We start from the raw sequence: 25848 nt of genomic DNA, 5'->3' as shown, positions 1-25848 counted from the left end.
AACAGCACTTCTGCCTACCTTGGTGTTTGCCATATCCACAATGTACTGGTCTCCCTTGATACACTCCATGACATTAAAGCCATCCCGGTCCAGCACTTTGGCTTGTGCATTGCCAGATATCACAAGGATAACGTCACCAGTGATGCTGTACTGCAATGTCTTGATCTGATGGCTGAAAAGACAAACATAAAAATACCGTTAGTTCAGATTTCAGGGGTGTTGCTCTGTGCTCATGAACAGAACAGTATGATTGTAAAAAGGGCTCCGCACCAAGACTCTATGATGCAACTTGAAAAGTTTTATATTTCCAAATGGCTCAGGCACAAACAAAAAAAACAGTAGAAACATGAAGCTATATGGAAACAAAACAGCTCAACATCTGATCCACACGTGATCATTAGTCTTTGATCTACACAAGGCTTCACACACTCGACCCTAACGTTGACCATGATAGCAGTTTAAAGGCTCTGAAATTAAAAGAATGACTTCTGAATCCCATTATGCAAAATGGATTACATTCACATGTTTTTTGTGTGGAATGTTCAGAGACTGAAAAATGAATGTCTTATTGGAAAAACATGCTTATCTTCCCACCCACAGAACAGAAGGACTTTAAGTCATTTTTCGAAGCAACACAGAGGTGTGGCGTCGAGCACAGTGGCTTCACAGAGAAAGTCCCAGCGTTTGCATGTTCTCTCCGGTGCCTATGTGTGAGTTTGCTGGGGCATGCTGACTTTGTTCCACAATCAAAAAACATGCCTGTTACATGAAGTGGTGACCCCAAATGGACTGTACATACATGAAGAATATAGGCGTTTTTGATCATCTCTCACTGTCTTTCAGCTTTTAACCCAATGTCAGTCAAAGAAGCTGCTGATGGAATGGACATTTCCACTTTTCAGCAGAGACCACAAACATAATTTTAAGAGGGAATTTGGGTTCAATAATGTGGATATCTGCACAAACTGAAACCCAAAGTCAGCTTGGCTGCAGCAGCTATAATGGAAGCTGGATGGATAATGTATCATTGTGTCTCTAGTATTGATAAGGACAATGAAGAAACATGAATATCATTACACAATGCACAGCACTCCATACAGATCAGAGCCGTTCAGATCAATAGCAAAGGAAAGATGTGGCAAAAACATCCTTTGAGAAAAAGATAGTGACTGTTGATTTAAGAAAGACATTTGACCTCAACAGCACAGCTTTCTATATAGAGTCCAGCTTGTCATTAAGACAAAGGGGAACTGAATTACATTGTAATCAAATTAAATGTAGCATGGCTTTTTGTTAATAAGGGGAATCCTGCTCCAGTGTAGGCTCACTGGTTTCCAAAAACAAAAAAAGGATTTGATCTTTGATGATAACATTGGTGAAACGGAAACACACACACACACATAATCAGCCACATATCTTCAACATCTGCTTCTGTAAGCCTCATTTTGCATGAAAAGAGATAAAGGCCCAGAGTTAAAATGAGGCTTAGTGAAGCTAAATAAAAGAGTGTGTGTTTGTGTATATGTGCACACTTTGGTACACTCAAATGCAGTTGATTTACTGGATGCTTGCATGGAACTAATTGAACACATGTTAAGCAACTGTGTAGATGTTCCACGTACCACTCGCACGGCTGCAGGGTCCTGAAGGCCTGCAGGGCCTGGTCCATCCCGGCAAAATCCCAGAACCGCACATCAAAATCGTATCCACCAGTCACCAGGCGGGCTCCAGAGGGGTCCAAGCCAAGAGCTGACACCTGAAGAGACAATTTCCTTATTTAAATCTAAACCACAAAACAAAAAAACCCTGAATATTTACCAAGTTTTGTCAAAATCTGGTCCTAAAAATTCAAATGTTAGTTTAGTAACACAGGTAACACAATTTTGCAAGAATGAAAAGGATTTCTGACTGAATGAGATTCAGAGAAACTTGCTCATGCATTTATTTTCAGCAGGCTGAATTGTTGTAACAGAGTGTTTATGGATCTCAGTTAAAGAAAATGTGTTAGACAGCTGCAGTTCATCCAAAATGCTGCATCCAGAGTCCTCACCAACACAAAGAGTGTGGAGCACATCACACCTGAGCTTCAATGTCTGCATTGCCCGTGTGCCAAAGGATTTACTTCAAAATCTTACTTCTTGTCTATAAAGCTTTGAATTGTCTTGGGCCTAAATACATCTCAGATTTGCTTGTAGAGTAGATTTTACTTTTTAAGCTGTTCTTAATCATGGTTTATGTAGTGCTATATAACTTGCCTTGCCTTTTTCACAAAAGGAATTTGACAGATTGTTATTCTGAGTGAGCTGAAAATATCCAATAAGAACAATAATTCACAATAATTATCATGTACAGGAAGTGAAAGCCTTACTGTTTTGGCGCCATGCTGCAAAATGATTTCATGAGTGTCTGGGATCTTTTTCACAGGGTTCTGGAGCACACAGGAAATAAATGCAAGAAAGAGAACAAAAAGTTAGATTTTTAGTTATAATGTAAAACTACATACATTTTTATGACATATGATATTCACTTTTACAGGCTACATGACAATAAAGCTTGATGCTTTTCCTGATACACTGATGCTACCATTTTGTTCAAACCATCAGCTTAGAGTCATAACATAATGTACACATTCCATATTTAAAATAAAAAAATCACATTAGTTCTTAGTAATGCCAATGATGTGTAATACTGATATGTTTTAGGCGACAGTGATTTTCTTTCACCTGAAAAAAAGAAAAGAACCTCTTTCTTCTATTGTCTTGATCACATCCTGCACAGTTCAACCATAGTTAGTGATTTTATTTTCTCATGCTGCCATCTTGTGGTGGAATACAGTAGTCAGACAAACTAAATCACAGAACCAACTGATGCTTTTGTAGATCTTTTTCCATTAATGAAACTGTGATATTTCATATCTCTAAGTCCAAACTAATAATTTAATTCCTCTGTGGTCCTGGTATGGTTCATGCCATCTGAGAAATTTAGCTTATAGGGACATCTGTATAGTTTAAGGCAAGTTGTTTTACTTCACTTGCGCTGGACTGTCTCAAAACAAAAGTCGACAATTTAGAAGGAACAAGTATACATACATCATCATCATCATCGTCGTCATCGTCTTGTGCGTCCTCATCGTCATCACTGTCGGCCGTATTGCCTGTATAACCCGGTGGAAGAGGAGGACCCACAAGTTCTTCGTCTTCCTGTTCCTGGGCTGCAGACTGAGAAGGCACCGGAGGACCAATAGCCTCTGAATCTGTGGAAGCATCTGAATCGCTGCTGCTGTCACTCTCCTGTGCTCTAAAGAGAAAAGACAAACAGACAAGGTAAATACTCAAGCTTGAACAGCAGAAGTGTGCCTAATCTGCAATCTCATGAAAGTGTGCGAGAATAATCAAACAAACGAACAAAAAAACAAATCCCTTCCTACCGTGCAGAAGCCGTTTTGTTTTTCTGATTGTGGGCTGAATGTTTAAGTGGCTTTGAGCTCTCTCCTTTCTCGTCCACCGTGGTCTCCTTCATCCTTTCCTCTGAGGAATAAACAGTTACATTTACAAACATAATCACAAAACGACTCATCGTGTGGAGGCTGACAGACACTCACCTAGGACATGTTGACTCCTTTCAATGGCTGTGCGCCGTGTCTGCTCAAAAATGGCATCAAGGTCAAATGTTCGGGCTTTCTTACCTAGAAGGAAAACAAGACATCCTCTTTGAGTAAAAAGTGATTTCAGTGTGACACCGAAAAATATCCAAAATGCTCAATTTTCTGATAGTGTGTGTGCTATAAAGTATACATACCAAACCCAGAAAATCCCATCACTGATCCAATGTCTCCATCACTACTCATTTCGCCTCCTGTTATGAAAACAGATTATCACAGTGTTGAATTAGTCAGGCCCATCACTTATAATTGCTTTTGTTTTGACATTGACGCTAAGGCATATGAATGCATTCTTCTATCACCACAGCTTCCACAACGTACGTGAGTTCCTGAAGGCTTTAAGATGTATAAATTATGCCTAATGTTCTAATATGACAAATAATTATTGCATGAAAAAATACATATCGCAGTGTAAAGCAGTAAGGCTGAACAAATTTCACCTGGAGAAACTTTACAGTGAATGGTTGAACACAGTCAATCGAAAAACATACAAAAACCACTTTGCAAATCCATTTTCTGATTTCTGTCCCGCTTAAAAGGCCCAAACCTTAGATGTAAAAGTGTTACAAATGATGCAATAACATATGTGTCAACAGATTTAGCAGGCATCAAGTGGACATACACAGCAGAAACAAACACAGTGGGTTTGACCTGACCAAATGGAAACTTTAATTCGGTAATGGAGAAAATGTAACGATGCCGATTCGAATCAGCTTATAGAAGAGGACTGACTGTCTACAGATTGGATGAGAAATCAAAAGTGACTGGCCACAGTAAATTGGTTAATGTTGCTCTGTCGTTCTGTTTGAATACAATCTGGAAGGAAAATGCAAGCTAGTATCATGTTAGCACAAGCGGCTATCACGGCTTATTCTACCTGCTGGGTGGGGAGACGAGTTCGTAAAGTTAGCCGATGACACAGTGGCAAAAACTTGAATTCAATAAATAATTTTTAAGTTAAACTAATGTTTAGTGAATATAAAGAAGAGTAGTTGTTACCTTCCACTTTTTGGGGATCCATGTTTTGAAACACGAAGGTTCCCTTTGACCTCCGGAAGTTCTTCTTCTGTCGTGGTTTTTGTTTTTACAGCGCCACTGATGGTAGTCACTGCGTACTGCAGCAACTTGTAATCAAACTTAACATTACGATCAGAACAAGTACAACAAGGTATATGCTACTTCATTTAACACCACATTATTCCCATAAATCACAAATAACCAAGTAGCAAGTTCACCCACTGCTCTGGGGAAAAAAGAGATCCCAAAGATTCAGTTATTATAAAGTCTGAAATTACCATCAGCTTTACTGCTGACATTAAAGCCATTAACATCTCAATGTAGACAGAATAAGTTTTTAAAATGTTAATATATCCACTGATTCAATTCAATTCAACATTATTAAAGGGAACTATGTCAGGGACCTTCAAATGAAAACAGACCTCTTTCAAATGAATGAGAAAAGTGATGTCACTGAAAGTGGGAAAGATAGTGTCCTTCAATTTTGATGATCTTCACATTGGTGTTCCGACCAGGATAAATAATGAAGCCAAATGAAAGTCCTTAATCTGTTTAACGCTTCATGAATGCAATATCAAACTCATTCATTCACAGCAAAAAACGGCAACAACCAAAGGATTTTGAGGTAACCACTTTAATTATATATTTGTCAATTCATACCATTCATGGTATAACAAGTATCACTTCTGTCATACATTAGTAATATAGTGCATCATAACTTTTTTACAAATTCACACGTTCAGTTTATGTGATGAAATCAGTCTGGCTTTCAAACTAAACAATGACAGCAAAAAAAGGAAGAAAAATAATATATTTAATTCTTGGGGAATTCCAGTAGGTAAACATATAAAGTGGCACAAAGCTACATTTTAAAATGCATCGCAGAAGACGTGAGTGCCACAAATATTAAATATCAAGTGATAATGTATACAAATATAAAACTGGTATTTGGGTACCTGTGTAAAGTACTCTGTGCTGCATTTTAATTTACAAAAAACTGCTTCATGAATAAAAAATGATTGATTAATTGATTAAATGTAATTTATTGTCAGTGTACAATATAAATATACAACTTTATGTTTTCTCAACCCCCCGCTGAAAAGAATCCTGGCTACGGCCCTGTAATGTGTCAGCACGACTTTTTCTTGGTGTCCTTGAGACGATCAGCCTTCTTCTGCAGCCATCATCCTCTCAATCGCAGCCCAGTTATTTACACTGAAACTGCTGCTCGCACTGGCAGAGAGATCATCCAGCCACTCGGTCCACGAAGCACCGGTCCTGCAGACATTGTCTTGATCGTCTAGATGCCCTGGTAATACCTGAGGAATGTACAATCACTTAGAAACCAAGGTCATCTGCCAATAGCTTTTCCTACTGATTCCATCTAAGTAACAGGTATCTCACAACAATTCTATGTTAATTGACGACTGCTGAAACTACAATAGGTGTCAACCAAAATTAAAAACTAACTTTATTGGTCCCTAGCATGGCAATCAATTGGAGAGTTAATGTGTCAGATGGATCCACATTGTGTCAAAGTAAAAAGAGACTTACCCTGCTGGACTCGGACTCCTGTAGACTGTGAAGCCCCGTGTTTTCCTCTTCTCCCACTCCCCCTCTCATCTGCTCCTTCAGAGTCCCTCCGTAACTTGAGAAAGTTTTGTTCCCCGTCTTTCTCTGGTGTCCAGCACCGAGCTGCTCACTCTGGCTCTTTGTGCCTGTCAGCATGCCACGTCTGGTCACCTGGGAGAGGCGATCTTTTGGCAAAACGGTCACTTAAAAAAAAAAAAAAAAACACACACACACAACAATATATCAGGTTTCTTACTTTAGTGACTCTTTGATCAGTACTCAGTTTTACAATGCAGTTTATTTAGATAACATTATTGTACCTGGTCTGTGTAGTCCCAGTCGCGTTCGATAATCCTCTGAAGGTCGCCCCTGCACTTCAGCAGACTGTGGCCGAAGGTATGGCCGGGCTTGTCCTGACTGAGACTTCAGACTTCTTTTATGATAGGCCGACACGCTGTGATCTCTAAGATAAATGCATTTTATCGCCATGATTTCAACTCATCATCTTTGTTCTGTATATATCTAATTACAGTATTCAGATGTCACATAGGTCATTACATTATAACAGTGAAGATCAGCAGGAACAATTTGTGGGTCAAGGTGGATGCCTTTTCCCAACAGGCTTTTTATAAAAAGAAATGTGGTATGTAAATATATTATTTCATTAAAATAAATATCTTTAAAACACAATTAATTCAAGAGTAACAAAGATTAAATTATATAGTAATGACAAAAGCAACAAGTAAAACATGTTATGCCTTTTGTTGCTTATGAATCTCAACAGCTGTTATCAATAATATCTTAAGTGAAAAACATTCAGAAGTCGCGTGTGAGAGCCAAAGGATTGGTGTCCCACTTAGGATTCAGAATCAGTTAAAATGTTACCATTTTTACACAATTATCATTAGAGAACATGATAATGGTCGGATTACGGGTGCAGACGATACCTGCGAGTGCTGCCAGTGGGTGATGCAGGTGTAGATTGCGTGGAGACGGCTGCACAGGGACCATCAGTCTGCAAACAACTACGTCCAGTTGCAGTTGAGGTGAGGACATTGTTGGCCAATGAACAAGCCTCACGGGTCCTTTGTATGTATTGTTCCAAAAGCATCACCCTAACAAATCACATAACAGTTTATACACGCATAAGCATGTCTTCTGAGCACAGAATTTTTATTTTTATTTTTTTTAAAAACAAGCATACTTTTCATTTGGTTCTTTGCTTCTCAAAGTGATCTTTCGATTTCTGTTTGTTGATTGCTGTAGATAACAGAAGAAAACAACATGGAAATAAGATCACAACTGCAGTGTTACAATGTACTAACAATTCCAGTAAAAAGCAAACCATATCTCACCACCACTGAAGAGGAAGAGAAAGGTTTATGCTCCTTCTCTTCTAGGCTCTTTCTGTCCTTCTGATAAACAGCCAGTCTTGCTCTCTGTTTCCTTTTCATCCAGCTCCTCAGTTCTCTCCTTTCATCCTCTGGAAGAACATGTTCCTGCGACATCCGGCTACTGTGCGGCTGCTCTGGTTGGCTCTGGATCACATCACTGTCGGTTTATGGATCGTTAGTTTTTAAGCATATATTTAGAATCACGCTTTGTCTTTAGTATCGATCGTACCTGCTCTGGAGGGCACTCCTCAAAGAGGACAGATCCAAGTCCGCTGTGGATAAATAACCCTCTTTCACCAACTCATCTAAGATTGCTGCTGTATCAGATAACTCACTCTGACCCAGATTCTCCTCAGCCCAGCTACAGAGCAACAGGTAGAGGGCAGCATATTGTGAAATAGAGGAGGAAGGAAAAGGGAGAGGTAAGTACATCCATAACAGAAAATATAAGTTCTACAAAAGCCACATGGCATGAAAAACTCCATGAACTTACGCATAATTTATGTCATCCGTTTCAGATATTTGATCTTTCATACCTGCAACAGAAAGCAGAAAAAGTAGTTTCATTTCAGTAAATAACACAAGCAGACAAACCTACTTTACCCAGATTCAACTGATTTTGGTGAGATAGAAATTCTGACACTGTCTGATAAGAGTTTATGAGCATAAATGTATTTCTTACTTGGCAGGGTTTGAAGGGAGGCAGGACCTGCTCTGTGAACGTAAGGAGAAGTCGAACAATCAGAAGTATTTCCTCTAGGACTGCAGGAGGCAACTTGAAACACATCTTCATTTTCATCATCCTCTTCAAAGACATTCATCCCAGTTAAAGGGTCTGGATCAGGTCTTGGTGCCCATGCTGTTAGAGTAAAGAGTTGTTACAGCTTCCTGCATGGTTTTCAGGCACTTGAAAAGTAAATCAAAAAACAGTATGATCTTCAGTGAAATAGCTGTCATTATGGTTGGATCATGATAAGTTCTACCTTTCAGAGGAACAGACAGTCTGACAGTTTTCTTTGCTGTTGTGGTACTGGCACGTGGGCTGAACTTTTCAATGTTGTTCACCAGCTTCAGAAAGAAACAGCAGGACAAATACAAATCAGTCTGGATGTGTCACCCTCAGAGGTCTATTTGAAAACTTTTACATTAAACACAGAAGCAGAAAAAAATGCAAAACAACATTCTGTCGTACCACATTTGAGTTTGAGAAGTCCATCTCCAAATGATCAGCAATATTCTGTAGAGCAGCCAGCTGAGTGTCCAGCTCCGACAGGCGAGAGGAGAACCACACTGTGTTAGATGAGGAGAAGGCTCGACGAGGCTCGGCACTCTGGGTCTTAATGGCCCGACAGATCTCAGAATCAGAGGGATCGTCTGTAACATGATCCGGTGGAGAGGTGCTTCTTTCTGAAACAATCCTGGGCTCACTGTGACTGAATGCCGTCGACTCCTCTGGATTATGCAGTTCTGAAAAAATATTTCAGAGGTATCAATTGTACGTCTTTGTGTATGTGTGTAGTTGTAAAGATATAATGGTATACAGCTTTCCATGTAAATACGCATAAAGACCTGAGTGAGTGGTGGGATTCAGGAAGTCCTCTGGAATTGTGACAGAGGGTTGTGAATCATCAGCAGGAGCTGCAGCAGATCCACTAATTATTGCAGACGTTGCAAAAAAATGAAGCTGAGCAGGAGTAGGTGAAGAAGGGCAGATGGAAGGCATCTCCTGTGCTCCTGGGTGGGGATGGGGTTGTAGGTTTTGATAGTACCCTGTATCCTTTATTTCTAAGACGCTTATGAACTGTCGGCCACCAAGATCCTGCAATAAATAACAAGAAACCACAAACATTAAATGATGCAATACCTATAACTGCTGATGCAAAGTGGTATGTGCCTAAAAGATTGATAAACATATGAATTCTAGTCACTACATAAAAATGACTTCAGGGCTGCCACTTTATGTAGTGCTGATTCGACCTTGCCTGCTTAGACTATTACCTGAATGCCCTCTGGTTCAATCAGATTCGTCTTTGAGTCTTGAACAGGGTTTTCGTTATGAATCTGGAAACTCCCTTGTGCTAGAAGGAGAAAATAGAAGTAGTTAGAATCTCCAAGTATATATTTTTTTAATATACTGCCCAAACATCATAAAAAAACTTTATGTTGTTCTTCAACCAAGGATTTCAAATCTACTTACAGTTCGGGCGACTTGCCGGCACAGAGACCTGGGCAGATGCATCTTTACCCACAAACGTCCGAGGAGAACCTGAAATACACAGAAAATTCAATTCTGGGAGTCTTTCTCCTGTGCAAACCAATTACTATATTAATAATTCTAACTCACCTGGTTCTGTGTTTGTGAAAGCATCGTGACACTCCGGGGGTCTTTTACATGTGGATGCAAAAGCGTGGAGCTCAGCTGAAGTGCACATGACTTTATCCAAAAGTGTCTGACCAGTTAGGAAAGAGTCAGAAGGGCCTGAGAGTTGAAGAACAGCACATCAAGAGGAAGATTATTGGGACCAAATATTGTAGTCAGCTGTCCGATGAAATTTGACATTGTACTGTGTTGTATGTAAGACACTCAGGACAACCCTTTTAGGAAATTTCATTTCAAAGCAACTTCAAAGTAAGGTTTGAGATTGACTTTGTTCATGTAATAAAATCAACTATTAAAAGTAACTACACTACTTGACATTTCAAATGAAGTACATACATTTTATATGAGCCCTTCAACAATTACACAATTACACTCCTTCTACAGGGGAGGATCTCAAACTGTCGGAGCATGGAGCCTTCTCACAAAGCTTTTATATTTAACACTGCTGTCGGTTTGACACCACTTAGTACTTCTTGGTCGAATGTCAGATTCCCTGATGTTTTTCACAAGATGTTGATTGTAATGATAAAAGAAAAAAAACCTCCAGTGAATCACAATAAATGTAAACCTTTATAATTCTCTCTTTTAGCTGGAATAATGAGGATATTCTTGCATTTCAACAATAACAATATAAATGTATATAATCTGGTATGACGATCAATGAAACCCTCAGGCTACATATTTTTTTTTATCAAGTTAAAAGTGTGAAAGTTGTATGCTTGGCTATCAAGTCTGTGGGCGACACTCACCATATGGAATGGAAATGTCCACTCCAGACGAGATATCTTCAGCACATGCTGGTTGTTCAGTTACAAGCACTTCAGCTGGCTAAATACACAGGAGGAAACATGATTGTAAAGTAACAACCAAAGACTTGTCAGAACAAATGACTTCTTAATAATAGTCTCCTACTTCTTGTGTGGGGATGATAGAGTCGTCTGGTCTGAATCTGACCTCTGCTTTTCTTGCCTTCTCCTCTCTCCTCATGTGCCTATTAGCACAAAGTGAGTATAGTGAGTACCATCTCAGTTGTAAAGAAAAAACATTAACATTCAAGCAAACATATAATTACCTTTTTCTAGAGTTCAAGCTGGAAGGAGGAGTCGACCTTGTAGTGCTGTTATTAGCCGGCTCTACTCTCAGCAGCTGCAGCAGAGTCTCTTCAGCGCTCTGCCTTCCAATCACTGAACTGGTCAACTCTGCGACAGACATGGGGTGGGTCATTTGCGCCAAAGGAGTTGCCAGGGGCAGCATCTGTTTAGAAGACAACCATCCACACATTAGTAACTATACAGGTGGTAATTATACTAAATTTACAAGTGAAGTAGTTACCATTTTTGGTCCAGAATCAATATGTAGGAGCTTGATCGCAGGTGTTTCCGTCAAAGGAGCTGTGATGACAGTAGAAGGTCTAGACAAAGATCGTACATGGAGTTTGGGAAAGTTGATGTTGCTGCGCGGCTCAGGATGGATGCGCAGCAGGCCAAGGCCTTGTACTGGTGGAGTTGTATGAGCTGGTAACATTGGAGGAAGCAGTGAAAACTCTTGACGTTTGGACTGCTCTGGTGGCCAGAACTTGTGTTGGGAGCTTCTGGGTGTTGGGTCATGAGAAGCATTAAAACTGGGGTATTTTTTCAATCCAGCTTTTCTGTCCTTCCCTCTTTTAACTGAGGTTGTTTGGTCATTATGTTTTGACATGTGCTGATTGTTTTCTCGTGAGAGAGGATTCACAGTGTGCTGAGTCTGCAGCGGTCGTGTTGATGCAAACTGTGGGACACTTTGCTGTGGTAAAGGAGTCCGGTGGAGTTGAAGTAACTTCAGGCCCTGTATGGGGGGAGCAGACTCATTTTGTGCACTGCCACTCGGAGGCAACAACACAGAAGCACTGTGTAAGGTATGATTGCTGTCAGTGGTGGCCAGAAGTCCCTCTGAACAGGGGATGAGTTTCCTGCTCCCTCTTAAAAGACATTCTGGTGATCCTGCCTGGACAGCGAGTGGCTGCATTTCCTGAAGAAAAGACAGTGAAAATTACTTTGGTTCACCTGTGATTTTGGAACCATTTTAAAGATAAGCTAACCAGTCAAAAGTGAAAAATATGTTTGCACCTCACCTGATCATTTAAACCTGCACCACTGGCAGTAGGAAGTGGGATCCTGTTGGTGTGAAACGACGTTTTGCCTGAACTTTGCATTGCAGGCTGGTGAGTAGAGACACAATCAGAGGTTTGATGGATCTGGGGCTTGTTGGATACTGATTTTGGCACATATTTCTGTGTTTGAGGTGATCCAGAGATGGTAGGTTGAATATGTGGGGCATATGGCTCAGGGATGGAGTTTGCAGTTAATGATGAAGGCACATTGTGGACTGAGGAGATCACATTAGACTGGGCCAAAGTGGAGCTCTGTACATTAGAAAATGAGGCTTGGAGAACATCCCTCAGACTCATGTAGTTGATATGCTGCAATAACAAACAAAACAAAATAGAAACAAACTCACTCAGTTATGAGTTCATCTTTTAGTCAATTCAGTTTCTTTTGGCCAGTCTGTCCTTACCTGAATAAGTCTGAATAAGTCTTCTCCTAGATGCTGTCTCCCTGCTGGGGTTGATGCCTGATTGGGAATATTAGAATCCGCAACGGGTGCTGCTGGGGTGAAGGTGTGTGCCTGATTGCTTGCAGGGTTTACAGTTGAGTTGGGGAGACACATCTCAGGTGAATCAGAGACTTCTGTGGAAACGGTAGCCTTCGGTTCATCAGTGGGCGAAGCAGAGACTTCTTGATGTGGAGGAGTGTGAAGGTTTCCAGCATAAGAGTGGCTGAATAAACAACAACATAATCATCATTTCAGAAAAGCTTCTGTAATGCTGAGTCTGTGGTTCCAATAGCAAAATGTATAAACATAAGGCCTAATGCAGTAAACAGTTTTTGCAACACTGATCAAGCGCCTATTGAGAGTTTAGAAATAACAGTAATTGATCTACTAGAAAAGATTTGTCTGCAATACCAAATTTAAACAAACAATCATTATTAATTCAAAACTTACTGAGAGCTAGAACTGGACATATCTTTGGCTTTAACTGAGCAGTCTAGGTCTGCAAGCTTTAAACTCTGAAAAGAAAAGAAAACAACAATTATTTGGGTCTTTTGAGAACTTTGACAATAGAAATAAGGCCTGGTAATATTAACTGCCAATAATAACCATATCAGGTGTGCAGATGTTTCCAGAGATGTTCTCACTGGACCAAGAATAGGACACTTCCAAGCCCTGACTGCAAATATCTGTGCCTGCAAGTGTGGACAAAAAAAAGGGTCAGTGTTCTCCATTACAAGACTGCATTCCTGCAACTTAGATGAGCCCATACAATGTGACACCAAACCTTCTTTTTCCGGAGTTACATCCCGATCATCAAGAAAGCTTGACTGTCTCAGCTCAGTATCACACATCAACTGATCCTCGTCAGTAAGGAGGGACGTTCTGTGAAATGTCACCTCTTCTGGTTCGCCACTGCAAGCCAAACAAGTAAACCTCGTACATTGTCAAGAATACAAAGTGTATGCTTGAACTTTTGTTGCAACTGTAATTGCATTGTAATCATTTATCTATTTTCTTTGTTGAACTGCGTGAATGTCTCCAGCAAGAGTATTCAATGAGTGCAAAATATAAAAAAATCTCTCATTATCACCTACGTTGATAGAAAAATGTGTCAGAAAGAAGATTGCTTTAGAATATTTACATCATATAATGCCTTGGCTTACACAACATGTGTATTTAGATCTGGTTGAGCAATCTGCTCTCATGAATAACACATGGTGGACTCACCTGGATTCTTCTTCTTGCTGGACTTTGTCATCAACAACATTGATGGGTGTGTGGACCGATCCAGGGTAGCCTGTATCAACGCTGCCCTCCCTCTCAAGTGGCCCGTCCATAGCAGGTTGCAACACGGGGGCGAGGATGCATTGCACTTGTGGAACTTGCATGTGAGCACTGCTCCGGACCGTCCCGAGTAAAGCAGCATATCTGTGCTCCAGCAAACTGAGGGAAGTGAGTATTGCAGGTGCCGAAGCTTTGACACGGATCACTACTCCTTCATCAGCTGTTCCCACACTTTCTTTCTTCTGTTTGCCATGATGTCCAAGTAGTACCCTCCTATCGGCCCAACGTACCATCCATTCTAGAAGTCTGCCCAGCTTGGGAAACTGAGCCTCCAGTTTGGGATCCAGTCCCTGCTGCAATTCAGTCACAGCTGCCACGTTCACTGAGTTGCCACATCTGGAGCTGTCCGATGGCTGCTCTGTGATAAAGGCACTTTGAGTACTTTGTGAACGATAAAGGTTCTGTTTCACTCTTTGGTTTGAAGGCACGCTGCATCGCTGTTTGAGTCCAAACAAGCCTTTTTGCTTCCCACTTCTCCATCCAGGTTGAGAGGTGACAGGAAGACTGATCCTGGACATGGGAGATTCACTGCAGACAGAGGAAGGATGGAGCTCAGGTGTTCCATCTTGACCCACAGGCCTGTAACAACAACCAGCTCTGAACACCGGTGGATCCTTCCCCAAATGTTTTCTTGCTGGATGGTGCCCATCTCTTTGACGACGCATAGTTGTGAGCACATCAAATGTGAGAGAGTGCAGTTCTCTCTCCCTTATCTCAGAGCAGAAGCCATTCAACAAAGGAGGTTCATTGCTCAAGTCGCCACCATATTTACTATCCTTCTCTAGCAGGTAGCTGAGGAAAAGCTCCAGAAATTTTAAATACTCCTCATCTTCTAGCTCAAATTCCCACGTTCCAACCACTGGAGGGGAGGGTTGCTCATTCCCCTTGGAATCACCTTGAACCTCCTCTTTCATGACACTGCCAGTTTTAACAGCACGCTTCTTTGCATGTTTTTTCTCTTTAACTTTGTTTGTTTCTTTGCTCCTGAAAAGAACAAAGTCGTGGTAAATAATAAGCTAAAACACGGATGCACCAGAGGACAGAGTACGGCAGTACAGGTGTTCAAAATCAGTTACCTGGTCTTGGCTCTACTCTGCTGTTCAGGAGAGATGGCCTCCGACGTGTTCTCTGCTGTGTCTCCATCACTGCACACAGGGGGAAACCTGCAGTCGGCTAAGCTGCTGGTGCTCAAACTCGTGCCCAGTGAAAGCTGCTTTAACATTGCCATCCCATGTTTGCTTCCCATGTCCTCCTCTTCATCTTCTTTCTCCCACAAATGGAGCACAGGGGGGGCAACGTGCCTCTGCAAACGTCCCAGATGCTTTTTCCTTTGCCTGAATTTGTCTTGAATCAAAATCATCATCAACTCACTCTCCTCCTCTTTTTTCTCTTCTGAAAGACAGATGAAACGCAACAATCAAATTATTAAGAAGTGATAAGATGTAACTAGCACAATAGCAATACAAAGACTGGTTGTTATGACCCTGCCTCCTGTTTTTTATTTTTTTTTCAAAAATTGGAAAATATCTCCAGCTTTCATTCTAAACAGAATCTAACCATTTGATGTCAAGAACCAATAATGAAAAGAAAGTCACCAGAGTATATTAGATTATATTAGATAATAGTCATGTAAAAAAAATCATTCTTTCATGTGCTGATCAACATGTGCATACAACTAATCAATAAAATAAAAAAATAGAAAATGTACCGAGTACGTGGCATTGCCTTAGTCTCTGCAGCAGTGAGTTATATTTTTCTCTCAGAGGAACTCTGACAGACTCTTCCTCATCTGGAAAGGCTCGTACCAGCGTGTCTGCCACCTAGGAGGCAAAAAAAAAGCCAAAGTCGAAAAATGTTTTCTTCAAGGCCTCATTTTGCAACATGTATTCAAGAAAAAGAAAACAATTCTCACCAGAGACACAGGAGGCAGTTCAGACACAAGGCTAAGCAGTATGTCCTGAAGGATTTCTTCAGCATTGAGGAAACGTGAGAAAGGCAGAAAACGACTGGCCCAGTGGAGAGCCTCCACACAAGCAGAGTTCACTTCTGTATCAGCAGAGATCTATAGAGACACAAATACAAATTGGAATTTACTGAGCATTAATGGCTGCAGTTAAGTATAAGCACACGTTGCATACTCAAAAATGTCTTACATCTTCGTCTCTACAGCGCTGTCTCGCAGTGTGATATCTCCTGCAGGAGATGGAGAGTTGGTCTCGAACATGAAGCATCCAGCATAGAGCACACAGCTCTCTGAAACAGACTGGTGGCAGAAACACAGTTTATAAGCACAACTGGATATAAGATGAGAAACTCTAAGTCTGATGATTCACTGTGACTTTCATCTTACTGATAATCTGGATGGTGTCAGCATCCAAGTGGCCGTCTTTATTGGGCCCGTGTCTGAAGTGACCACTACGGGTGACGAATTTCATCAGTCCTTCTGGGAAAGTTTTTTCCTCTTCAGGCACTGACGGGTAGGGATACTTTTTCTTGATCTGAAAATAAGATTACATTGCACTCTGTGGTCGTGGTTAGAACTCTGTTGGATCTCTCACTTCACGGTGAGAGGCCAGTGAGAACGCAGTATCCTTGGTTTCAAAGTTCAGGTTTCAAGGTAAGCCTTTCTGTGTGGAGTTTACATGTTTTCCAGAGTCGAAAAGCATGATTGAAGTCGCAACTCTAAATTGCCCATAGGCGTGAATGTCTGATACACCTATTTAAAAAAAAAATACCTTGTGTAGCAGGTGTCTGGCACGACGCAGATGGCTGATGTACCACTGTGCAGCAGGATGACAACAATGACCAGATCTCAGAAGGAGCAGCAGCCTTTGAAGAATCCCAGACACTTTGTGTCGGCAAGTAACTTCTGCAAGATGTTCCAGTGTCCCTATTTTGTCCTAAATATCAGACAGAAACGACATTTAATTATAGAATATAAATTATAATTGTATGAAAAAGCTGACCTCCACTAACGGTACCTGCGTGTTGGGAGAGGGCTGTGGACAATAGAGAGGTGGAGACGGCAGATATAGAGCCGTGGGCACCAAGGTTGGAAGGGAATAACAAAGTTCTTTGGCTGTGTCCAGCAAAGAAGACAAAGGTGAAGACATGACATTCACTCCTGCAATGACTGACGCCTTCAAAATCTCCTGTATGGAAACCCGTAACAGGTCCCAGTCTTCCACATCCAAAAGATCTATTGAAGAATGGGAAACAAACTGATAAGGTTCAAAGCCTTAGGTGGGCATTGGGTTCATATTTTAAAAATAGCAGGTCCCACTCACCCGTCAATCTTCTGTCACTATCTTTGTCTTTGCACTCTTTTGACTCAGCCTCAGTGCAAAGAAGGCACTCTAACTCTGTCTGAAAAATGCTTTCAGGTTCCAACGTTGATGGCAGGCGGAGCTCTCTCCTTCTGAGCCTGTATTAAAAGAGATGATCAAGAACAGAATATTAAGGTTTTTCGGTGATCACAGCAGTATAATAGTAAATCGACCGCAAACTCATCTGCTTGATTTGTAAATACTTTTAAACTGACCGAGAGAATTTGGAACGGTCATTGCAGTAACTGGTGTAGGCCAGGCTCAGAGATACTGCTGTTTTCCAGTCACCCAAATTCGAGGCCAGCCACACAGCCTCAGGAAGCAGACCCCCAAGCAGCAGCAGATCCAGGGCATAGTCCACAGTCCACACTTGTGATAGATGCTGCTGCCGCACTGCTCTGGCCACTTCTTCTTGGCACAAGGGCACCAAGCGCCCACAAATGGGTTCTGGAAAAAAAAAGACCAAAAAAAAAATAGACATTAAAGCAAACACTAACAATCATGAGCAAATTATATTTTATTGGACAAATGTATTTTGAAAACACACCGTGAGGTAGATGCAATGGGGGTAAGACAGCTACATTGTGAGGGGGAAGAATGTGAAGTGGTTGGTTGGTGAAGTAAGAGGCCATGAATCTCCCCAGAGTCTGGACCACAGCACAGGCTGCATCGGGGTGAGGGTCCATCGACAGCCGGCAGATCGGAGGGGAGTTTGCTGCGGAGCGTTCATTCAACCGTTAGAAACAACCCATATTCTTCCTTCACTGAACACAGTGTTTCATTTCAGTTTGATTTTTAAATTAATTATATATTGATTGATGTCATTAAAATGCAGGAGGTACTTACAACTTGACTGCATAAAATGACTCAAACATGATTAAAAACAAAAGCTTGAGAACATATTAATTATGGTTGACCTGTTGAGCAGTCCTTCTGGTGTTCAGCCCTGTGCAGTACCAGCCGGGCCATGTGGTCCCCCAACTCCTGGGCATCCTTCAGCTGGTACTGTGACAAAAGACTATAGAGGAGTGCCAGACAAAGCCGTGTCTCCTGATATACACTCCGATCACAACCTAACATCAAGAAAAAGCAGAAAGCATGAAATAGTAACTTTAGCATTCATAAAAATTCTACAAACACACACACACATATATATAAATTCTTAAAGACAGTTCTTACTTTTGTTATGTGCTTCAGAGATCTGTAACTGCCACATTTGAACACCCTGAGTGTACGAGCCACACAAGAAAAGATGTTCACCTGATGAGGACAACAAGTGCTCGACATTTATAAAAATACAAAAACAATTACATGTATCCAGATGTAACTGTTACGTGGTTTATTGGTGTGGGTGCGTTACTCTGCTGCAAATAAAAAGAATGACCAAATTTAGAGATACCATTCTGGAGCCATATTTTGTACGTCTCATTTTACAAGTATAAATCTGTTTTCTTTACTTCTTTCATCACCACAGTTGGGTAACTAATTGATGCGTTCCAAACCTGGATAACTCAGCAGGGCAGGACTCCCCTCCAGCCTTCCTCCTGCTGCCTGCACGGCTGTCTGGATCTGGGACATGATGACAGTCAACTGCTGCTCTTCTTCCTCACAGCCATCACAGTCAATAAAGCTCTTCAGTTCTTCAGCATACCGCTTGGTGATATTGTACATCATCTGATAGATCCCCAACAACCTGCAAAAGTGGAAATCACCACTGTAGTTGAGCAGGTGGACTTGTTTTCTTGACATGCAATGGCTAAGGTTCTCACATTATTACAGTTACCCTTTTTGCTCATAGTCAAAGATTATACAAATCAAAACACTGCTTACCTACTCGATGGTCGTTGGGGCAAAGGCCAAGACGGCTTTACAAAGCTGGATTTTTCCTTGTTATCTTGCAGCAGAGGTACATTGAATACATCTGAAAACCAGAGCTGTGATGGCTGAGAAGGAGGTTCCTTCTCTGCAGAGGACCAGTAAGTTCTTTGCTGCAAGTTGTATGTGTGGTCAAGAGAGTCAGAGACCAGTTGCAAGACAAGCAAGGCTTGAGACAACATTTGGGATGATAGATGAGAGTGACTGCTGTCATGGTGGGGGTTCAGCAGAAGGCATATTATCTGTTTACTAAACTCCACCATCAACGCAAGGCAGCGTGGCCCTTCTGAGGGAGTGCTGTCCCAGGGAAGGAAAGATAGAATTGTTGTGATTAGGACGAAGAGCTTTGACGAAGTATCATTTTCTCCGGTGCAGACAGGAGGATTGGGGATCAAATGGAGTAAGGCAGCAAATCGCACCATGCAACACAGCGTATGCTTCAGCAGACGAGCTCTGTGCTCAATAGCATTTCCCAGAGACATGCTGAAAGCCCAGGCTGTCAACAACCTACTCTGGACCTTCTTAAGTTCACGGTGAAGATTAGGCTTCCTCTCAGTTTCAACTGAATCTCTTTCATAGTCAGGGCTTGCAACAAGTGCGGTATCAGAATGTGTGCCAATGGCATGGAGTGTGTCAAACATTGAGGCAAACTCCAAGCGACCACAATCTTCGGCATGAGACCAGGGAGGAAGTGCCTCTGCATCAGACTCATCCTCATAATAAGCCTAGAAAACATACAGACAAACACAACAGCAAAAATACTCATTATAGGAAATATTAGACAGGCAACAACAATATGACGTCATACTTTTCACACAGAATTCACAGTTTTTAAAAAAAAAATCAAGATTATTTTATTAACCTGAACGCTTTCAGAAAGGTCCTTGGTACCACCCAATGTCTGCTGATCCTGTAGGAAAACTGGCAAAGTGGATCCATCTGCAGCTGCTGAGTCTGCGTTGGGTCCGGCTGTAACAGTGGAGTTGAACTGTTCCAGGCTGCTGTCCAGGTTCAAGGAAGATACTGATTCCAGCCAGGCCTTTGCCTGAATCAGAAAATGATTAAAGTATGTAAATAAAGTACTCCAGGACGTTCAAATCTATTTTACTTTATCTAAAGTGTAACAATAGCGCAAAACTAGAAGATTCCATAGGGTATTTTGTGTGCCTGCCTCTCCTTTGATCTCAGCCGAATTTATAACAAAAGTAGGACATCGCCTATTACTGAACATGCCGCAAGATTTGATGTGATAGAACCTGATCTCAAAGTCGTTGTATAATCACCTGTAAATTGTCCACCCGTTGGCTGGCTTTCTCTAGGTCAACTTTGATGTCTTTTAGTAGGGCCTTCAGCAACAGACCAGGGGAAGGCCTGTCCAGCACCCTTGTGACAGTGGCTAGGTATCCATCAGACACGATGAGATACATTAGTTGTGGATGCCAGGTTACAGAATACCGCTGCCTCATGACGTCACGCACGGACATGCTGGAGCTGGACACTGAAGTATCTGCTTTCCCCACTGAGATCGGTGGCCTAGTTGTTGCAAAGGTAAAAACAAAAACTATCACAGATTGTATACAAGGCAAACATTATATTTAATATAATATCACATGCTTTGTTAATACACTGGGTAAAAGTGCTAAAACAATATATTCTATCACACACTCATCAGTAAAATAAACATACCTGTAGGTCACCAGGGGGTGCAAGGGCAGAAAGTGTGCAGGGCCAAAGTCAACGTTACAACCAGAGGTTGACAGAGTGAGAAGACCTCCGAGCCGAGGCAACATCAGAAGAGAACCTCTTTTCAAAACGCAAGCCAAGAACAGGCCTCCAGGTGACCAGCTGACACTTCCCACCCAGTAGGATCTGATGGGATGAAAACAAAAATAAACTTCATGAATGAAACAATTACAATTCACAGATTTCAAAGTAATACCTGGAATAGACACCTTGTGGTCATTTAAGGAAATACTTTAGTGAAAACACTGGATGTCTTGACCAAATATCTAAAAAATATGAACACAAGTGTTTGAATATTGATGCTTTCTTTTTCAAAATTCTGAAAGAATGAAAATATATAATCATAAAGAGGGTTTGATTTTATTTCAGGAAGCTACATTTCAACATTAGTGTAAGACAGATGTTGCCAGGAAAATTATAGAGGGTTAATTAGTGCATAGCAGCAATTACAACACCTTTTTCTTGCCTTTTCCTCTGACCTACTAACCTTATGTATTTTGAGGGGATTTCCATTTTTTTACTTCCACATCCTCCAAGGTCCCTTGATATCGTGACAAAATTCCGTGTACTCACAAACAGGACCTGTGTAGCCTGCAACTCAAGATAAGATGTCCAGATTGTTTTTACATTTGAAAGGATTAGGGCATTGAGAAACAGGCAACTCGATGTTCACCTTAGGTTTTCTTTGGTTCAAAACAATGGCAAAGAGTTTGCCATCGGGGGAGAAGGCGGGTACCAAGGCTCCTCTGGACTTCACAGGTTGGCAGGGTGGAGTAAGGCTAGACATAGGGTATGTCTTGGTGGTCCACTGTACGCTGTATCCGACGGATCTACAAAGATATACAATATGAAATACAACAAATTACCAAGAAGACTTCTGTCCTTAACAGTACATCAACCTGCTCACTCACCTGTCTCTGACATGACCCTCTTCCCATTGAATTTTAAGGAAGGTGATAATGAGCTTATTTCCAGATGTGAAAACAAATGCTGACAAACAAGCATCACCCATTTCCTAAAGGAGATAGACAAGAGACCAAACAAAGTCCATGTAAAAGGAACATTAAAAATTGAAAGATTAGACAAATATATGTCCTATTCTGTAGACAGACCTCTGTCTTGACAAAGACAGTGTGTTGTGAAGCTTCTTTGTCTTGAGAAGAAGGCAGCATGGTGTTTTCAAGTGAGCGTATGTGCGCCCAATGTCCCTTCACTTGGCCGTCACGCAGTCCTGTTAGATCCTTCACATCTTGACATTCCCAGAAGAACACTTGCCCAGTTTTGGTGACCAGGAGCACACGCCTTCCATCTGATGAGACCTGAAGAGAGACTTTCAGGGCATTTCCTGAATAAATGCAAAAGGCATCAAGACATTGAAACAAACACGTTACTTGATAGGCAACAGGAATTAAAATATACACCTGTGTACAGCTGGAGTGATTCAATAAAGTAAACATAAAAATACAGTCTCTCGGCTACAATTTTCAGTTGTTTAAAAAAAAAGTACCATCTATTTTAATACTTCTGTAAAGTGTTTAAAAATGTGTTACAATGCTGTTATATTTACATATCACCACAACCTATTTAGAAATCGGTTTGTTAATGCTGTTATACTATTATTGTTGAGCCTTTTGTTTTAAGAATTTATGTTAGAATTTTATATAATGGTACCCAGTACATACCTTGGGCAGAAGTAATCATAGAAACAACTTCTGGGACTGCTGCAGTCGTCTTCAACAAATCTTTGTCTTTGTTCCACAGGAACAACTCTCCAGTGACCAAAAGTCCACAAAGCCACATACCTTTAAAACAAGAAGCATTAGATAGATAGATAGATAGATAGATAGATAGATAGATAGATAGATAGATAGATAGATAGATAGATAGATAGATAGATAGATAGATAGATAGATAGATAACATTACACACTGATCTCACCATTGTGGGATGAAGACATTGTCACCACCCGGTTGAGCAGATGATGGAGTTTAGGTGTCCTCTTCTTAGTACGACCAGACACCATGTTGATCTCACTGATCCGTTTGTCATCTAACAGAAAGACGGACTCCTTCTCCTGAAGAGGAACGACACAAGTTTGGCCCCCATTTGCTTGTGACAATCACAGCAACACTATAACGCCCCCGGCTGAAGGTTGAACTCTCCGCACCTGTCCAAGCCAGCAGAATCTCGGCCATGGTTTCTTCCGTTTGATGCTCGATGACAAAACAACCTCCAGCTTCAGCTCCATATTCAATAGGTAGCATTCGTTCTTCGTCGTGAATATGTATTTAGGAAACAGGCTCCCAATGGAAGAGGAGGATGTTGTGAAGGTACACGCCTTGTTGCAAACACCCCTCTTTCACATCGACGAAATCTTTGTACAACGATAACAATGGATAAAATGTACCCGCTCTGATATCGTACTGCGTGTTACCAAAAGATATTCAATGTTTTACAGACAACATCAACAATAACTAGGACCGAAGCTGTTAGCCGCCTAGCTGTTTTTGTGTGGCTGAATTTGTATCCACAAACAAAACTATTCTGAGAGTTTAAACCACATTAGCTGTACTTACAGATTGTGCTCACGTCGGATAGCAGTTATCGAAACGAAAGAATTTGATGTTATACTAGTGTAAATAATTGAAGAATAGTTCGAAACTCCCTCCGCTTCAGCTGTCTGAAACTTTTCCCATAATCCTCTGCGAGGAAGCCACTGTACGTTGCCGTAGGAACGTAACCCGGAAGATGATCAGCAATGTAAACAGAAAAAAAAAAGTCCATATACGTCTTCTTCTTCTTCTTCTTCTAGTTTTTCCGGCAGGCTATACGCCGTACGGCATACTGCTGCCCTCCACAGACCAAACAAGATATCACTCCACCAGCTCAAATCCTCTCGTATAACCCAGAGGAATTTAACACTGCCTTCCCAAGAGAGTCAGATGTTAGTTCTGTTACTTCTTTCTGTTACCTGATAATATCCCTGGAGCCACCATAAAGGCACTTTGAAACCGAACTGGTTCTTGCGCCACATAGCTTGACCCAATATTGAAGCTCCAATTTTTTCCTCACGATCTTTAATGGCATTTCCCCCATTTCATTGAGTAAGGCAGGGATAGGAGTTGTTTTGAAGGAACCACTACAGATTCTCAAGGCCTTAGCCTGAACTCAGTCTAACTTACAGATAACAGATTTAGCAGCTGAACAAAAGAAAATCCCACAACCATAATCTAAGATGGATCTAATCATAGCACGATAAATCATAGCTAGGGTGTCTCTTTCAGCAGCCCAGTCGCTACATCAATATACGGTATATACTTAACATTTTAAACATATTGGTATAATGTCTGTGAAATGTATTTCTATAGCCCCATTCGAACACAAGGCAATTCACACTGCCTACACATAAATCTGATAAATCTGAGGCCCAAGACCTTTCAAAGCTTTGTAGACAAGTAGTAATATTTTGAAGTGGATCCTGGTTTTGACACACAGGCAGCCATGAAGGTGTAATGTTCTCCACTCTCTTCATGCTGGGGGAATAAAATAAAAAAAACACACGGTAAACATCACTTCAGAGACAAGAAGGGGTCCACAAATCCTGCACATTAAAGTGTAGATGTACATCCTTTCATTGCTGTTCAATATTTGACTAATGCTTTTGGAAAATTTAAGTGGCTTACTACCTTGTTTTCAATGATTGCTGTCATTTGTGATGAATTTGTTTGTTGATGCTACTGTCCAATGGGATATTATCTAAGATTGAGCTTCCCTTTCAACCGATAAGATCAATAAGACCTCTGAAGAGCAAGAAGAGGAATTGAATCCCAATCTTCCAATGCTATGGCTCTATGTCGCTCACAAAAATGAAGGTGTCATCAGTTCTAAACGTGTAAAGAGCAAGAGGTGTCCAAAGTACAAATGATCATATGAAATGTAAACATCAGACATGTATCACTGGTTTAAGATATAGATGTTTAAAGTACAAACAAACTTGCAAAGTAAGGAATAAGCAGTTCAAGGTATACAACAAAAGGACAGAATTGGCTGAGTTACAATAACAAAGACCTATGACATACACGTCTAAAACACTCTCAAGAACAACCTTGTACAACAAAAAGAAATTATAATCCCAACTGTGAAAAATAGATTAAAAACACACAATAAACACATGGAAGTGATGTTTCATTTCACTGATTAAAGCCTTCGAAAGTCTGTTTTCCTACCAAATCGCGGGGTTTTTATTAACGAGATGGAGTCCAGCATTGATTCATTATCTGGTATGAGGTAGGCACACACTAACATAAAATCGTCACACAAAATAGGATTCTCTCCAGTCATGATTCCCCTGCTGAGGACACAGGGAGGGAAGCCACATGACAAAAGACAACAACAAAAAACAAACAATGGAGGTCTTCATCCTGAAATAAATGGTGTTTGATGACATTATGGCAAAATGTGCCGGGATCCAGTACGGTGTTACCAGGATTAATGGTCTTGCCCTCATGTTTGTGGTTCCATGAGATAAAAATTGTTTGATGTGTTTTTATGGTTTGCTCGTAAAGTAGCAATAATCACTGGTGGGGGGTGGATTTGTTTCCACCTATGACAACCATAATCCACCCAGCAAATGCACTCTACACAAAACACCACCAACCCATACACTGTAGCTGACATAGCTTATTGGCACTGTAACTTGTTGTGCACAAGTACGCCGGGTTGTGATCTTGTGTGACTCAACCCTGCTAAAAACGGCGTAGACATGCAAGATTTCCTTGCAGGTCTTCGTTTGCCTGGTGGCTGTTGAAGCGTGTGAACCAGCATGATAAAACTGATTCACCAGCATATTCAGAATGCAACGCAACTTACTGTATGCTTGATTTATCAGCACGCATTGTGCTGATGAACAGACATGCTGGTTCATACCTTTTTTTCTTTTTTAAA

General features: G+C 41.1%; 2 protein-coding genes across 2 annotated transcripts in view; both read right to left on the bottom strand.

Annotated features, from left to right (window-relative positions):
* Positions 1 to 4723, bottom strand: part of wdr70 (WD repeat domain 70) — a 42810-nt gene extending 38087 nt beyond the window's left edge. The window contains exons 1-8 of the mRNA XM_080476869.1: positions 4661 to 4723; positions 3799 to 3855; positions 3602 to 3685; positions 3428 to 3527; positions 3090 to 3297; positions 2369 to 2428; positions 1623 to 1756; positions 19 to 172 (exon numbers count right to left, since the gene is read on the bottom strand). Coding sequence (XP_080332995.1) covers positions 19 to 172; positions 1623 to 1756; positions 2369 to 2428; positions 3090 to 3297; positions 3428 to 3527; positions 3602 to 3685; positions 3799 to 3855; positions 4661 to 4682 — 819 coding nt within the window. The 5' untranslated portion in view covers positions 4683 to 4723. The remainder of the gene's footprint in view (positions 1 to 18; positions 173 to 1622; positions 1757 to 2368; positions 2429 to 3089; positions 3298 to 3427; positions 3528 to 3601; positions 3686 to 3798; positions 3856 to 4660) is intronic.
* A 577-nt stretch (positions 4724 to 5300) lies between these two features.
* On the bottom strand, positions 5301 to 23610 carry cplane1 (ciliogenesis and planar polarity effector 1). The gene is made up of 47 exons (XM_080477633.1): positions 23072 to 23610; positions 22843 to 22978; positions 22587 to 22706; positions 22017 to 22249; positions 21816 to 21919; positions 21578 to 21734; positions 21392 to 21495; positions 20848 to 21030; positions 20445 to 20694; positions 20024 to 20206; positions 19117 to 19886; positions 18789 to 18979; positions 18466 to 18546; positions 18204 to 18359; positions 17834 to 18001; positions 17502 to 17733; positions 17248 to 17384; positions 16942 to 17159; positions 16696 to 16860; positions 16311 to 16458; positions 16114 to 16223; positions 15873 to 16022; positions 15669 to 15780; positions 15037 to 15352; positions 13844 to 14878; positions 13401 to 13528; positions 13223 to 13308; positions 13067 to 13131; positions 12578 to 12839; positions 12135 to 12482; positions 11453 to 12031; positions 11097 to 11278; positions 10937 to 11015; positions 10774 to 10852; positions 9989 to 10123; positions 9842 to 9910; positions 8837 to 9018; positions 8628 to 8712; positions 8327 to 8503; positions 8138 to 8180; positions 7874 to 8005; positions 7606 to 7786; positions 7455 to 7510; positions 7198 to 7365; positions 6571 to 6713; positions 6233 to 6453; positions 5301 to 5997 (listed from the first exon to the last, which is right to left on the bottom strand). Exons 1-47 carry the CDS (start codon positions 23150 to 23152, stop codon positions 5842 to 5844), a joined length of 9096 nt encoding a protein of 3031 aa, XP_080333759.1. The 5' UTR covers positions 23153 to 23610; the 3' UTR covers positions 5301 to 5841.
* Positions 23611 to 25848: the final 2238 nt, after the last annotated feature.

Source organism: Lipophrys pholis (assembly GCF_963383615.2).
Source record: "Lipophrys pholis genome assembly, chromosome: 12".
NCBI classification, from domain to species: Eukaryota; Metazoa; Chordata; class Actinopteri; order Blenniiformes; family Blenniidae; genus Lipophrys; species Lipophrys pholis.
Note: the sequence above shows the minus strand (reverse complement) of the source record. Positions and strands in the feature narration are given on the sequence as shown.